This window comes from Scyliorhinus torazame, chromosome 3 (assembly GCF_047496885.1).
Source record: "Scyliorhinus torazame isolate Kashiwa2021f chromosome 3, sScyTor2.1, whole genome shotgun sequence".
Taxonomy (NCBI): Eukaryota; Metazoa; Chordata; class Chondrichthyes; order Carcharhiniformes; family Scyliorhinidae; genus Scyliorhinus; species Scyliorhinus torazame.
The window spans coordinates 350784573-350799906 of NC_092709.1; the positions used below are offsets into that span (position 1 = coordinate 350784573).

Consider the following 15334-nt stretch of genomic DNA (forward strand, 5'->3'; position numbering starts at 1 on the left):
GTGTTGGTAGTTTATTGTCCATTGCCAGGTTGTGGGCAATGTTGCTAGTTTATTGCCCATTGCCAGGTTGTGGGCAGTGTTGCTAGTTTATTGCCCATTGCCAGGTTGTCGGCAGTGTTGCTAGTTTATTGCCCATTGCCAGGTTGTGGGCAGTGTTGCTAGTTTATTGCCCATTGCCAGGTTGTGGGCAGTGTTGCTAGTTTATTGCCCATTGCCAGGTTGTGGGCAGTGTTGCTAGTTTATTGCCCATTGCCAGGTTGTGGGCAGTGTTGCTAGTTTATTGCCCATTGCCAGGTTGTGGGCAGTATTGCTAGTTTATTGCCCATTCCCAGGTTGTGGGCAGTGTTGGTAGTTTATTGTCCATTGCCAGGTTGTGGGCAGTGTTGGTAGTTTATTGTCCATTGCCAGGTTGTGGGCAGTGTTGGTAGTTTATTGTCCATTGCCAGGTTGTGGGCAGTGTTGGTAGTTTATTGTCCATTGCCAGGTTGTGGGCAGTGTTGGTAGTTTATTGTCCATTGCCAGGTTGTGGGCAGTGTTGGTAGTTTATTGTCCATTGCCAGGTTGTGGGCAGTGTTGGTAGTTTATTGTCCATTGCCAGGTTGTGGGCAGTGTTGGTAGTTTATTGCCCATTGCCAGGTTGTGGGCAGTGTTGGTAGTTTATTGCCCATTGCCAGGTTGTGGGCAGTGTTGGTAGTTTATTGCCCATTGCCAGGTTGTGGGCAGTGTTGCTAGTTTATTGCCCATTGCCAGGTTGTGGGCAGTGTTGGTAGTTTATTGCCCATTGCCAGGTTGTGGGCAGTGTTGCTAGTTTATTGCCCATTGCCAGGTTGTGGGCAGTGTTGGTAGTTTATTGCCCATTCCCAGGTTGTGGGCAGTGTTGGTAGTTTATTTCCCATTGCCAGGTTGTGGGCAGTGTTGGTAGTTTATTGCCCATTGCCAGGTTGTGGGCAGTGTTGCTAGTTTATTGCCCATTGCCAGGTTGTGGACAGTGTTGGTAGTTTATTGCCCATTGCCAGGTTGTGGGCAGTGTTGCTAGTTTATCGCCCATTGCCAGGTTGTGGACAGTGTTGGTAGTTTATTGCCCATTGCCAGGTTGTGGGCAGTGTTGCCAGTTTATTGTCCATTGCCAGGTTGTGGGCAGTGTTGGTAGTTTATTGCCCATTGCCAGGTTGTGGACAGTATTGCTAGTTTATTGCCCATTGCCAGGTTGTGGGCAGTGTTGCTAGTTTATTGCCCATTGCCAGGTTGTGGGCAGTGTCGGTAGTTTATTGCCCATTCCCAGGTTGTGGGCAGTGTTGCTAGTTTATTGCCCATTGCCAGGTTGTGGACAGTGTTGCTAGTTTATTGCCCATTGCCAGGTTGTGGGCAGTGTTGCTAGTTTATTGCCCATTGCCAGGTTGTGGGCAGTGTCGGTAGTTTATTGCCCATTGCCAGGTTGTGGGCAGTATTGCTAGTTTATTGCCCATTCCCAGGTTGTGGGCAGTGTTGCTAGTTTATTGCCCATTGCCAGGTTGTGGGCAGTGTCGGTAGTTTATTGCCCATTCCCAGGTTGTCGTCAGTGTTGCTAGTTTATTGCCCATTGCCAGGTTGTGGACAGTGTTGCTAGTTTATTGCCCATTGCCAGGTTGTGGGCAGTGTTGCTAGTTTATTGCCCATTCCCAGGTTGTCGGCAGTGTTGGTAGTTTATTGCCCATTGCCAGGTTGTGGGCAGTGTTGCCAGTTTATTGTCCATTGCCAGGTTGTGGGCAGTGTTGGTAGTTTATTGCCCATTCCCAGGTTGTGGGCAGTGTTGGTAGTTTATTGCCCATTGCCAGGTTGTGGGCAGTGTTGCTAGTTTATTGCCCATTGCCAGGTTGTGGGCAGTATTGCTAGTTTATTGCCCATTGCCAGGTTGTGGGCAGTGTTGGTAGTTTATTGCCCATTGCCAGGTTGTGGGCAGTGTTGGTAGTTTATTGCCCATTCCCAGGTTGTGGGCAGTGTTGCTAGTTTATTGCCCATTGCCAGGTTGTGGGCAGTGTTGCTAGTTTATTGCCCATTGCCAGGTTGTGGGCAGTGTTGCTAGTTTATTGCCCATTCCCAGGTTGTGGGCAGTGTTGCTAGTTTATTGCCCATTGCCAGGTTGTGGGCTGTGTTGGTAGTTTATTTTCCATTGCCAGGTTGTGGGCAGTGTTGGTAGTTTATTGCCCATTGCCAGGTTGTGGGCAGTGTTGCTAGTTTATTGCCCATTCCCAGGTTATGGGCAGTGTTGCTAGTTTATTACCCATTGCCAGGTTTAAATGCAGTATTGCTAGTTTATTGCCCATTGCCAGGTTGTGGGCAGTGTTGCTAGTTTATTGCCCATTGCCAGGTTGTGGGCAGTGTTGTTAGTTTATTGCCCATTGCCAGGTTGTGGGCAGTGTTGCTAGTTTATTGCCCATTGCCAGGTTGTGGGCAGTGTTGCTAGTTTATTGCCCATTGCCAGGTTGTGGGCAGTGTTGCTAGTTTATTGCCCATTGCCAGGTTGTGGGCAGTGTTGCTAGTTTATTGCCCATTGCCAGGTTGTGGGCAGTGTTGCTAGTTTATTGCCCATTGCCAGGTTGTGGGCAGTGTTGCTAGTTTATTGCCCATTCCCAGGTTGTGGGCAGTGTTTCTAGTTTATTGCCCATTGCCAGGTTGTGGGCAGTGTTGCTAGTTTATTGCCCATTGCCAGGTTGTGGGCAGTGTTGCTAGTTTATTGCCCATTGCCAGGTTGTGGGCAGTGTTGCTAGTTTATTGCCCATTGCCAGGTTGTGGGCAGTATTGCTAGTTTATTGCCCATTGCCAGGTTGTGGGCAGTGTTGGTAGTTTATTGCCCATTGCCAGGTTGTGGGCAGTGTTGCTAGTTTATTGCCCATTCCCAGGTTGTGGGCAGTGTTGCTAGTTTATTGCCCATTGCCAGGTTGTGGGCAGTGTTGCTAGTTTATTGCCCATTGCCAGGTTGTGGGCAGTATTGCTAGTTTATTGCCCATTGCCAGGTTGTGGGCAGTGTCGGTAGTTTATTGCCCATTGCCAGGTTGTGGGCAGTGTTGCTAGTTTATTGCCCATTGCCAGGTTGTGGGCAGTGTTGCCAGTTTATTGCCCATTGCCAGGTTGTGGACAGTGTTGGTAGTTTATTGCCCATTCCCAGGTTGTGGGCAGTGTTGCTAGTTTATTGCCCATTGCCAGGTTGTGGGCAGTGTTGCTAGTTTATTGCCCATTGCCAGGTTGTGGGCAGTATTGCTAGTTTATTGCCCATTGCCAGGTTGTGGGCAGTGTCGGTAGTTTATTGCCCATTGCCAGGTTGTGGGCAGTGTTGCTAGTTTATTGCCCATTGCCAGGTTGTGGGCAGTGTTGCCAGTTTATTGCCCATTGCCAGGTTGTGGACAGTGTTGGTAGTTTATTGCCCATTCCCAGGTTGTGGGCAGTGTTGCTAGTTTATTGCCCATTGCCAGGTTGTGGGCAGTGTTGCTAGTTTATTGCCCATTCCCAGGTTGTGGGCAGTGTTGCTAGTTTATTGCCCATTCCCAGGTTGTGGGCAGTGTTGGTAGTTTATTGCCCATTGCCAGGTTGTGGGCAGTATTGCTAGTTTATTGCCCATTGCCAGGTTGTGGGCAGTGTTGCGAGTTTATTGCCCATTGCCAGGTTGTGGGCAGTGTTGCTAGTTTATTGCCCATTGCCAGGTTGTGGGCAGTGTTGCTAGTTTATTGCCCATTGCCAGGTTGTGGGCAGTATTGCTAGTTTATTGCCCATTGCCAGGTTGTGGGCAGTGTTGCTAGTTTATTGCCCATTGCCAGGTTGTGGGCAGTGTTGCTAGTTTATTGCCCATTGCCAGGTTGTGGGCAGTGTTGCTAGTTTATTGCCCATTTCCAGGTTGTGGGCAGTGTTGCTAGTTTATTGCCCATTTCCAGGTTGTGGGCAGTGTTGCTAGTTTATTGCCCATTGCCAGGTTGTGGGCAGTGTTGCTAGTTTATTGCCCATTGCCAGGTTGTGGGCAGTGTTGCTAGTTTATTGCCCATTGCCAGGTTGTGGGCAGTGTTGCTAGTTTATTGCCCATTCCCAGGTTGTGGGCAGTGTTGCTAGTTTATTGCCCATTGCCAGGTTGTGGGCAGTGTTGCTAGTTTATTGCCCATTGCCAGGTTGTGGGCAGTATTGCTAGTTTATTGCCCATTGCCAGGTTGTGGGCAGTGTTGCTAGTTTATTGCCCATTGCCAGGTTGTGGGCAGTGTTGCTAGTTTATTGCCCATTTCCAGGTTGTGGGCAGTGTTGCTAGTTTATTGCCCATTGCCAGGTTGTGGGCAGTGTTGCTAGTTTATTGCCCATTGCCATGTTGTGGGCAGTGTTGCTAGTTTATTGCCCATTGCCAGGTTGTGGGCAGTGTTGCTAGTTTATTGCCCATTCCCAGGTTGTGGGCAGTGTTGCTAGTTTATTGCCCATTGCCAGGTTGTGGGCAGTGTTGCTAGTTTATTGCCCATTGCCAGGTTGTGGGCAGTATTGCTAGTTTATTGCCCATTGCCAGGTTGTGGGCAGTGTTGCTAGTTTATTGCCCATTGCCAGGTTGTGGGCAGTGTTGCTAGTTTATTGCCCATTGCCAGGTTGTGGGCAGTGTTGCTAGTGTATTGCCCATTCCCAGGTTGTGGGCAGTGTTGCTAGTTTATTGCCCATTGCCAGGTTGTGGGCAATGTTGCTAGTTTATTGCCCATTGCCAGGTTGTGGGCAGTGTTGCTAGTTTATTGCCCATTGCCAGGTTGTGGGCAGTGTTGCTAGTTTATTGCCCATTGCCAGGTTGTGGGCAGTGTTGGTAGTTTATTGCCCATTGCCAGGTTGTGGGCAGTGTTGCTAGTTTATTGCCCATTCCCAGTTGCCATTGTGAAGGTGGTGTTGACCTGCACTTCCAACCATTGCACTGATATATCTCTCCAGACAACTGGGAGGCGACCTCATGGCTGAGTTGCTGGACCTGGCAAACCGCCCAGTGTCAGCCAGTTCACACATGCCTTTTCCCAGTTTAACACGGAACAACCTTGAGCCACTGTCACAGTTTAGGTTTGATGCAGCATTCCAGATAAACATTTTCTATCAGCCGCATGGTGATACAGACCTTGAACATTACTGAAAAGAGAGGCATAAAATAAATGCAAGAATTCCACATTTTTAATGATCACAACAACCTATACCAAAGGTGAAAAGAGTGCCGATTGGTTTTCAAGTCTACTGATTGGCCAAGGCATGGCCGCGGAGAATGTAACCGGGAGCTTTACGCTCCACAAGCTTGGTAATTCAAAAAAAGGTGCAAGACTTGAACTTATTCCTTTTGTTTGCAGAGAACAGGGGTGTCATTCTCGGACCCCCCAGAGGGTCGGAGAATGGCCGTTGGCCGCCGTGAATCCCGCCCCCGCCGGTTGCCGAAGTCTCCGAAGGGAGAAAAGTCGGCGGGGCGTTAATGTCGCCGCTGCCGTCGGAGAATGGCACGGGTCTGCGCAAGGCAGCCGATTTTCGGCCTGCCGATATTCTCCCTTCCGGATGGGCCGAAGTCCCGTCGACGTGATGACCGTTCACGTCGACGTAAATTAAACCTCCTTTTCATCGGCGTGACCCTGTGCTCCAGGTTCACGCCGACCAGCGTGGAGGTGAGTGACGGCCTGGGGGGTTGGCTCTGGGCAGGCGATGGCGTGGCCGCAGTCTGAATGCGTGAGGAGAGGTGTGTCTAGGGTTGTGTGTGTGTGCGGCGAGGGCGGGGGGGGGGTGGTTAGAGTAGGCTGGGCTCCGGGGGAGTGCCGAGAGGGGGTCCGTGCCGGGGAGGGGGATGGGGGGTGTCCGTGCCGGGGAGGGGGATGCGAGGGCAAGTGAGTTGGTCCACCTGGCCAGGTGCCAGCCTCCAACAGTTGGACCCATGCGGTCCATGCCACCTAGCTGGGGGGAGGAGGGGATATGGGCAATGATGACATGCCCATGTAGCGACAAGGGGAGTGATAGAGAGGTGCTTTGGCGTGCTGAAGATGCGTTTCAGGTGCCTGGACCTCTCTGGGGGCGCCCTCCAGTATCGGTCAGATAGGGTCGGCCGCATCATTGTGGTGTGCTGCGTCCTGCACAACATAGCCCAGCAGAGGGGCGATGTGCCGCAGGCAGAGGAGGGCGGAGTGGAGGAGCAGCAGGAAGCGGCGGAGTCCTCCCCAGATGAGGGGGTTGGGGGTAATGGTCAGTGCAGACGGGGTAGACACAGGCGGGTGGCTGTCCACCGTTACCGGCTGGCCCAGCGGGCACGGGACAGACTGATAGCCGCCCGCTTCACTGACTAGATGGGCGTGGGAATCGGGTAGTATGGCCACAGACCGCAGACCATGGCAACAGCCGACCACCCACACCCCCCATCCATCCACCCACCCAGCACCCTCACCCCCCTCCCCAACCCCACCCGCATGCACACCACCCCCCCCCCCCCCATTGCCGATCCACCTGCGGCACAACGGGCCGGGCTCACACAGTTGCGGGTGGACGCGTGTCTATTGCAGGCCATGGAGGATGATGACAACCCGCCCTGCGGTGAGCTCCTGGCTCTACATCGTTGGACTATGTCTGACCCATGGCCACAGTACCACCATCCACCCGGACCATCCCTGCATGCGGCTGTGACACTGCAGCGCACGGTCCCGTCCTCTGCCCGGGGGATGTTGATGGCGGCCCAGGGGGACGGGGGCAGACTCACCTGGGGCTGAGGTAAGACCACCCCTCACACACACACTTGCGCTCAACGTACATGACACCCCCGCACGCTTTGGACAGAGCACAAAGGCAGCTTCTGTAGGTGTAACATTGACTTTAATAACCAAAGGAGTTCATGCACGTGCCCTAGCCCCTAAAACTCATCTGTGCCCTGCACCCGTGCCAACTTACTCAGTGTCTAATTGTTTGGCCTTACGGGCCCTTTGACTACGTCTACGTGGTTCCCCAGACGGTACAGCAGAACTGGAGGTGGACTCCTGTGATTCCTGCCCTCTGACACTGGATCCCTTTGGCGGCCGTTTCCTGGGGCCTCCTGGCCTAGATGGGCCAGGCTGCGGCCCGGGCGACTGGGATGGTGAGCTGCCAGCCTGTCCTGCCCGTTGCCCACCCGATGCACCTGGGACGGAAGGGGGGGAGTCCGAGGTGTCGCGGTGTACCGGGACCTCCCCTACAGGGGGAGCCGGGACGGACCACACCACCTCCTCCTCCCTCGGGGTGCCCGATGGCCCCCAGGCCTCTACATGGGTGGGGGATGCGAACGGACTGGCCATCCGACGCCCCCCCCGACATCTGGCGCTGCCAGTCCTGGAGGCCCGTGCTGGTATTGACAGGGGTCTGCAGGTTTGCAGCCATGGAGCCCAGGGGGTTGGCAAACCCTGTCTGTGACAGTGCGACGCCGGCTCGCACATGGCCACTGGCGCCGATGCCCTCAGCGATGGCCTGCTGAGACTGGGCCATGGCCTGCTGAGACTGGGCCATGGCCTGCAGAGACTGGGCCATGGCCTGCTGAGACTGGGCCATGGCGTTGAGCGCCTCTGCCATCTGCCGCTGGCACTGGCTCATGGCCTCCTGTGAGAGGGCAGCCATGTCCTGGGCCACAGACGCCGCCTGCACGGAAAGCCCCAAGCCTCGTAAACCGTTCCCCATGTCTGACACCGTCGCACCCATTGCCTCCACCGCGGACGCCACCCGTGCGGTGTCGGCCTGGGTGGCACGTATGACCGGCACCACTCCCAGCTCCTGGACGCGGGGGGACTCCTCCACCTGCGACTGCAGCCGCCGCAAGCCGCCCGTCACCCTCTTCGCTCGTCTCCGGGTCGGTGGTTGCATCGGATCTATGTGTGGGTGTGGTAACTCCAGGAACCCGGGATCCATCTGGGCGGCAGATGTTTGCTTGGGCTGGGCTGCTCTCCGACCGTCCGGCCCCTCTGCTGCTCCTACCTCCACCTACTGTACCGGGACGGCTGTGTTGTGCGCACCAGTGAGTGTACCAGACGCCTCATCACTAAAGTGCCCAACCGAGGTGAGTGTTTCTGCGATGGTGGAGGGTGTTGGTGACAGCAGTGGCGTTGTGTCGTGCTCTTCGTCCCACTCTGAGTCCATGGCACTTTGGGGTGGGGGTTCGTCTCCACCCATCCACTCTGAGTCACTGTCCGGTATTTCGTCTTCCTGGGTAGTGCTGTCCCGGGTAGGGGTGTCCTGGGCAGTGCTGCCCCGGGTAATGGTGACCCGGGTAGTGGTGTCCCGGGTAGTGGTGTCCCGGGTAGTGGTGTCCCGGCTCGGATGTGACGGGGGCCTGTGGCTGCCCCCCTCGTCGCTGGGTGGTCGCTCCCGCACGTGACTGGGGTGTCGTCTCCCTGTTGCTCCAGGTCTCTCCGTCTCCCGTGGCCTCCGAGGGGCATCCTGCGGGCGTCGCATGCTGGAGGGTCTGTGTCTCTCCGTCTCCCGTGGTGTGCGAGGGGCATCCTGCGGGCGTCGCATGCTGGAGGGTGCGGGTCTCTCCGTCTCCCGTGGTGTGCGAGGGGCATCCTGCGGGCGTCGCATGCTGGAGGGTGCGGGTCTCTCCGTCTCCCGTGGTGTGCGAGGGGCATCCTGCGGGCGTCGCATGCTGGAGGGTCCGTGTCTCTCCGTCTCCCGTGGTCTCCGAGGGGCATCCTGCGGGCGCCGCATGCTGGAGGGTCCGGGTCTCTCCGTCTCCCGTGGCCTCCGAGGGGCATCCTGTGGGCGTCGCATGCTGGAGGGTTCGTGTCTCTCCGTCTCCCGTGGCCTCCGAGGGGCATCCTGCGGGCGGTCTGCATCTGCGGGGCTGGGTGCCTGGACGTTTGGTCCTGCGATACACAATGATGCATGCATGGTTAGACATCAGGCAGTGATCAGGTGATATGGGGGAGGGGGATATAGGGGAGGGGGGATATGGGGACGGGCTGTCGGTGGCTCACTTGCTACTACGCCCCCGACCTCTGCATCAGCAACCTCCCGGTCGTCAGGTCCGCCAGCCAGTTCCAGGGCCCTTTCCTCGTGTTCGGTCAGTGGCCTCTCATCAGCGGGGCCTCCTCCAGTCCTCACATGCTCCCTATAGTTGTGTGTGCGCTTATCCTGTGGAGGGGGGGGGGGGGGGGGGGGTGGCAGGGGTAAAAGGCAACACTGTTAGGCAGGTATATGAATGCACACCATCGGTTGCGCGTGCATTGCAGAGGTTAAGGTTAGGGCTGGATTCACTTGGGGATATGGGGGAGGGGGGATATGGGGGAAGGGGGGATATGGGTGGAGGGGGGGATATGGGGGAGGGGGGGATATGGGGGGAGGGGGGGATATGGGGGGAGGGGGGGATATGGGGGGAGGGGGGATATGGGGGAGGGGGGGATATGGGGGAGGGGGGGATATGGGGGAGGCTCACCCTGCCTGCTCTGACGAGGTCGTTCACCTTCTTGTGGCACTGGGTGCCTGTCCGTGGTGTTAGGGCCACAGCGGTGACGGCCTCTGCCACTTCCCTCCACAGACGCCGGCTGTGGCGTGGGGCAACTCTGCGGCCGTGCCCGGGATACAGGGCGTCCCTCCTCTGCTCCACCGCGTCCAGGAGCGCCTCCACATCGCGTGACTCGAACCTCGGGGCTGAGCGGCGGCCAGCCATCCAGTCGGGTGTTGCGGTCGGGTGTTCCGGTCGGGTGGGGGGGAGCTGCGCGGCCTTATGAGCCGTCACGCCGTGCGGCGCGTATGACGCTGCACGGCGTGAACCACTGCGCAAGCGCGGATCCCGTCACGTCGCTGCTAGCCCATTTCGGGCCGGAGACTTTCGACCCATTTTTCCAACGTGACGCAAGTCGGATTTGCGCCGTTTTTTGCGCCGATCGTCGGACTTTCCGCCGATAACGGAGAATTTCGCCCCAGGTTATATTGCTTCTAGCAAGAGAGTCATGGTACAAGCTCAACTCATTATCTTCTATTGGTTGTTAATTTAGTTATTTGCGCACTTAGGGTTGTTCAGCCAAACATGAAATTACATCAAATAGTAGAATAGCAAATGGAATTTAACCATGCAAAGTGTGAGGCAATGCATTTTGGGAGGATTAATGAGGCAAGGGAATATGCAATGAATGGTCGGACCTTAGGAAGTACGGAGGAACAAAGGGACCTTGGTGGGCAGGTTCACAGATCTCTAAAGACAGCAGGGCAGGTAGATAAGATGGCTAGGAAGGCCTGGGGATCCTTGCCTTTATTAACCGAGGCATAGAATATTAGAGCAGGGAAGTTATGCTGGAGCTGTATAAAACGCTGGTTAGCTCCCAACTGGAGTGCTGTGTGCAGTTCTGATCACCACACTATAGGAAGGAGGTGATCGCCTTGCAGAGGAGATTCACCAGGATGTTACCTGGGCTGGAGAGTTTCAGCTGTCAAGAGAGACTGGTTCGGCTGGGGTTGTTTTGCCTGGAGCAGAGAAGGCTGAGGGCGGACCTGATTGAGGTGTGTGAAATTATGAGGGACATCGGAAGGGACTTTTCCCCTTAGCGGAGGGGTCACTGACTGAAAGGGTGGTAGAGGCTGGAACCCTGATAATATTCAATGAGTATTTAGATAAGCACTTGAAATGCCATAACCCACGAGGCTACGGACCAAGTGCTGTGAAATGGGATTAGACTAGTTAGGTACTTGTAGTTTAGTCGGGCAGCATGGTCGGCACGGGCTTGGAGGGCCGAAGGGCCTGTTCCTGTGCTGTACTTTTCTTTGTTCTTTGTTCCACTTGACAGTCAGCATGGACGCGCTGGGCCGAAGGGCCTATTCCCGTGCTGTAAAACTCTTCGCGCTCCACGACGATCGCCAATCAATAATTTCTCCTGTAGTTTAAATTGTTGCGATCCTTTGAAATTGGGTATTCCTGTGTTTCTCTTGATGAGTTCAAGACTTGGAAGTTTCGGCAGAAATGTCACTCTTCAGAAACGTTGGCTATCCTGTTCACCAGCTTGAGCACTCGTGGGTTTTGTCGGAGAAAAATAAGTTATTCATTTCGGACGGAGAAACAAAAATGGCAGAGTGTTATTTAAATGGCGAGAGGTTGGGAAATTGTTGACATGCAAAAGGGACCCTGGGTGTCCCAGTACACCGGTCACGGAAAGTAAGCATGCAGGTGTAACAAGCAGTTAGGAAGGGAAATGGTATGTTGGCCTTCAGTGCAAGAGGACTTGAGACCAGGAGCAAGGATGTCTTACTGCAGCTGTACAAGATCCTTGGTGAGACCACAGCTGGTGGAAGAAAGGGTACACTTGTTATAGAGGGAGTGCAGCGAAGGTTCACCAGACTGATTCCTGGGGTGGCAGGATTGGCGTATGAGGAGAGATTGGGGCCTGCATTCACTGAATTTAGAAGAGTGAAAGGGGATCTAATATCCCTTTTAGAATAGTATACTATTCTGGCTGGGCAGACGGGATGCTGTTTCCTCTGGCTGGAGGGTCTAGAACAAGGGCTCACAGTCCCAGGATAAGGGAAGGCCATTTAGGACTGCGCTGAGGAGAAACCTCTTTGAGGGTTTGACTGTGGAATTCCCTGCCACACGAGGCTGCGGAGCTCAAATCACTGAACATATTTAAGTAGGAAAAATTAGATTTAATAGAATCGCTACAGTGCTGAAGGGGGCCATTCAGCCCATCGTGTCTGCACCGACCCTCCCATCTAGGCCTACATCTCCCCCCCCCCCCCCCCCCCCCAAGCTATCCCATAACCCAGTATTCCCATCTAATCTTTGAGACACTAAGGGGCAATTTAGCAAGGCCAATCCACCTAACTTGCACATCTTGGGACTGGTTTAGCTTAGTGGGCTAAACAGCTGGCTTGTAACGCAGAACAAGGGAGCAGCGCGGGTTCAATTCCCGTACCGGCCTCCCCGAACAGGCACCGGAATGTGGCGACTAGGGGCTTTTCACAGTAACTTCACTGAAGCCTACTTGCGACAATAAACAATTATTATTATTATTATCTTTGTACTGTGGGAGGAAGCCGGAGCACCCGGAGGAAACCCACGCAGACACGGGGAGGACGTGCAGACTCCCCACAGACAGTGACCCAAGGCCGGAATTGAACCCGGGTCCCTGGCGCTGTGAAACAACAGTGCTAACCGCTGTGCCGCCCCACTAGACACTAGAGGTGTCAAAGGGGTATGGGGAGGGCGCGTTGGGATAGAGGACCAACCATGATCATATTGAACAGCGATGCAGGACCGTAGAGTCAAATGGCCTATTGCTGCTATTTTGTAAGTTATGTAAAAATATTGACGGATACCCAATCAAGGTGAGCAAATGGAGTTGTGGCACATATTGGTCATGATGTAATTGAATAATCGTTTATTGTCACAAGTAGGCTTCAGTGAAGTTACTGTGAAAAGCCCCTAGTCGCCACATTCCGGCGCCGTTCGGGGAGGCCAGAGCGGGAATTGAACCCGCGTTGCTGGTCTTGTTCTGTGTTACAAGCCAGCTATTTAGCCCACTAAGCTAAACCAGTCCCTAGATGTGCAAGTTGGGTGGATTGGCCTTGCTAAATTGCCCCTTAGTGTCTCAAAGATTAGATGGGATTACTGGGTTACGGGATAGCTTGGGGGGGGGGGGGGGGCGTGGGCCTAGATGGGAGGGTCGGTTTCCAGGGCTGATTGGCCGCCTCCTTTTCCTGCTGCTTGCTGTCAGACCCTCCCATCTCTTGCAGGCTGCATCATATCTCTCCTGTTCTCTTTCAGGGTCAGTTGGAAACACTACGGCAGCTCTTCACCAAAGCTCTCTATGAGGATAGCCTCAATCGGGTAAGCTAGCAACCTTAACCCAGTTAGCACAGCATTGTGACTGAAAACTGGTTTAGTATAGTAACATAAGCGACATAAACTAACTGGGTAAGCTTAGCAATCAAACCAGCTTAACATAGCGAGGCAAACCAACTGATCAAATTCAAGAAACGATCTCACGGATTTCCCCAACCATGTGATTTGATCTCTTCCCCCTCTCTTTGTCTCTTTCTCTCTCTCTCGCTCTCCCTCCCTGTCTCCTTCTCCCCCCATTATCTCTCCCCATTGCCCCTTCCCTCTCCTGTTCTCCCTCGTTCTGTCTCTCGCCCATTCTTGCTGTGTCCCTCGATGTCTCTGCCTTTCTCTCTCTCTCTCTCTTGCACTCACAGTGGTTCACGCCGGAGGGATTTCGCTCGCTCTTCGCTTTGGTCGGAACGAACGGGCAAGGCATCGGAACCAGGTGGGTTGTCTCCCAATTTGGACTGGGCGCGAGTGCCGCCGGTACAGTCAAATCCCTTTCCCTGGAATGCTCTCATCCTTCGCTGCTGTTCTTGTTCCGTGGGCACGGTTAGTCATTATCTCAACCAACTTGGCCATTTTCATCGAGCCCACATCACAAGTCTTGTCCGGCTATTTGACTGTGGCGGCACCACTGCTGAGCTCAATCCTGCCCTTGGCTGACTCGCCCATACTTACAGCAGAGTCTTGAAAATGAAAATTAGGCCTGTGCGAACTCCTACTGATCTACTCCTGAATCATCCCCAGCTGACATCAGTCCGTTCACCTCATGGTCCATGGATCATCGCCTTGCTGTGCAGATTTGGCTTTTCCCCTTCTGAAGGGCAAGTGGCAACGGGGCAATAAACTCTGGTCCAGCAGGGATGCCCACATCCCCTGACTGAATTAAAAACAGCTTTACAGCCAATGAGATGTTTTCTGGAGTGTGGTCACAGCGTTGTAAATTTGGAAATGCAGCAACTAATGTACTCACAGGAAGCTCCCGCAGACAACAAGTGATCATGGGCCAATCCTCTGATTTGTTTAGTGATGAGGGATAAATATTGGACCAGGGCAATGGGAAGAACCGCCTTGTTCTTCAAAATTATGGCTGTGGGATCTTTTACAGCGACCCAAGAGGTCAAGACGGGACCTTAGTTGAACGTCCCATCCAAAAAGCGGAACCTCTGAATGAATGAATAAAAATCGCTTATTGTCACAAGTAGGCTTCAAATGAAGTTACTGTGAAAAGCCCCTAGTCGCCACATTCCGGCGCCTGTTCGGGGAGGCTGGTACAGGAATTGAAACGTGCTGCTGGCCTGCCTTGGTCTGCTTTCAAAGCCAGCGATTTAGCCCTGTGCTAAACCAGCCAGCCCTGTGCTAAACCAGCACGGTGACACAATGGTTAGCACGATTGCCTCACGGCGCCGAGGACCCCGGTTCGAATCCCGGCCCTGGGTCACTGTCCGTGTGGAGTTTGCACATGCTCCCCGTGTCTGCGTGGGCTTCCACTCCCACAACCCAAAGATGTGCAGGTTAGGTGGATTGACCACGCTAAATTGCCCCTTAATTGGAAAAAAAATATTGGGTACTCTTTATTTTAAAAAAAGCGGAACCATGATTCTGGGCTCGAATCGCTGGAGTGGGATTGAATGTCCAGCCTTCTGACTCCGAGGCGAGAGAGTGGTGTCGTGTACACTTCTCGGGAACAGCTGAGTGTTGTGAGTTCTAATCCCAAGTGGGCATGTTGTTGAACAAGAAGGACTTTAAAAGTTGATGTTTAGCCTCGGAGTTTTATCTGATTCACCAGCCTGGCCCACATGGAACTCGAGAACAAGGGGGCGGAAGTTTAAATTTTGAGCCAGGTCATTTAGGGGGGGGTGGGTGGGGGGGGGGGGGTGTCAGGAAGCATTCCCTCTCACAAAGGGGTGTGACCATTTGAAATGGCTCTTTCCCAAACTGACTGGTGACTGGGGTCGATGGAAAACAAATAACTTAGATATGTCAGGAATAAACGAATGACTAGGGTAAGAGTAGGGCCAGTCAAGGACAGTAGTGGGAAGTTGTGCTTGGAGTCCGAGGAGATAGGAGAGGTGCTAAATGAATATTTTTTGTCAGTATTCTCACAGGAAAAAGACAATGTTGTTGAGGAGTATACTGAGATTCAGGCTACAAGATTAGAAGGGCTTGAGGTTCATAAGGAGGAGGTGTTAGCAATTCTGGAAAGTGTGAAAATAGATAAGTCCCCTGGGCCGGATGGGATTTATCCTAGGATTCTCTGGGAAGCTAGGGATGAGATTGCTGAGCCTTTGGCTTTGATCTTTAAGTCATCTTTGTCTACAGGAATAGTGCCAGAAGACTGGAGGATAGCAAATGTTGTCCCCTTGTTCAAGAAGTGGAGTAGAGACAACCCCGGTAACTATAACCAGTGAGCCTTACTTCTGTTGTGGGCAAAATCTTGGAAAGGTTTATAAGAGAGAGGATGTATAATCATCTGGAAAGGAATAATTTGATTAGAGATAGTCAACACGGTTTTGTGAAGGGTAGGTCGTGCCTCACAAACCTTATTGAGTTCTTTGA

The 15334-nt window shown here is 53.7% G+C and overlaps 1 protein-coding gene across 1 annotated transcript in view; it reads left to right on the forward strand.

Annotated features, from left to right (window-relative positions):
• Positions 1-15334, forward strand: part of smyd5 (SMYD family member 5) — a 96332-nt gene that overhangs the window by 59291 nt on the left and 21707 nt on the right. Inside the window, exons 7-8 of the mRNA XM_072497748.1 lie at positions 12716-12778; positions 13147-13217. Coding sequence (XP_072353849.1) covers positions 12716-12778; positions 13147-13217 — 134 coding nt within the window. The remainder of the gene's footprint in view (positions 1-12715; positions 12779-13146; positions 13218-15334) is intronic.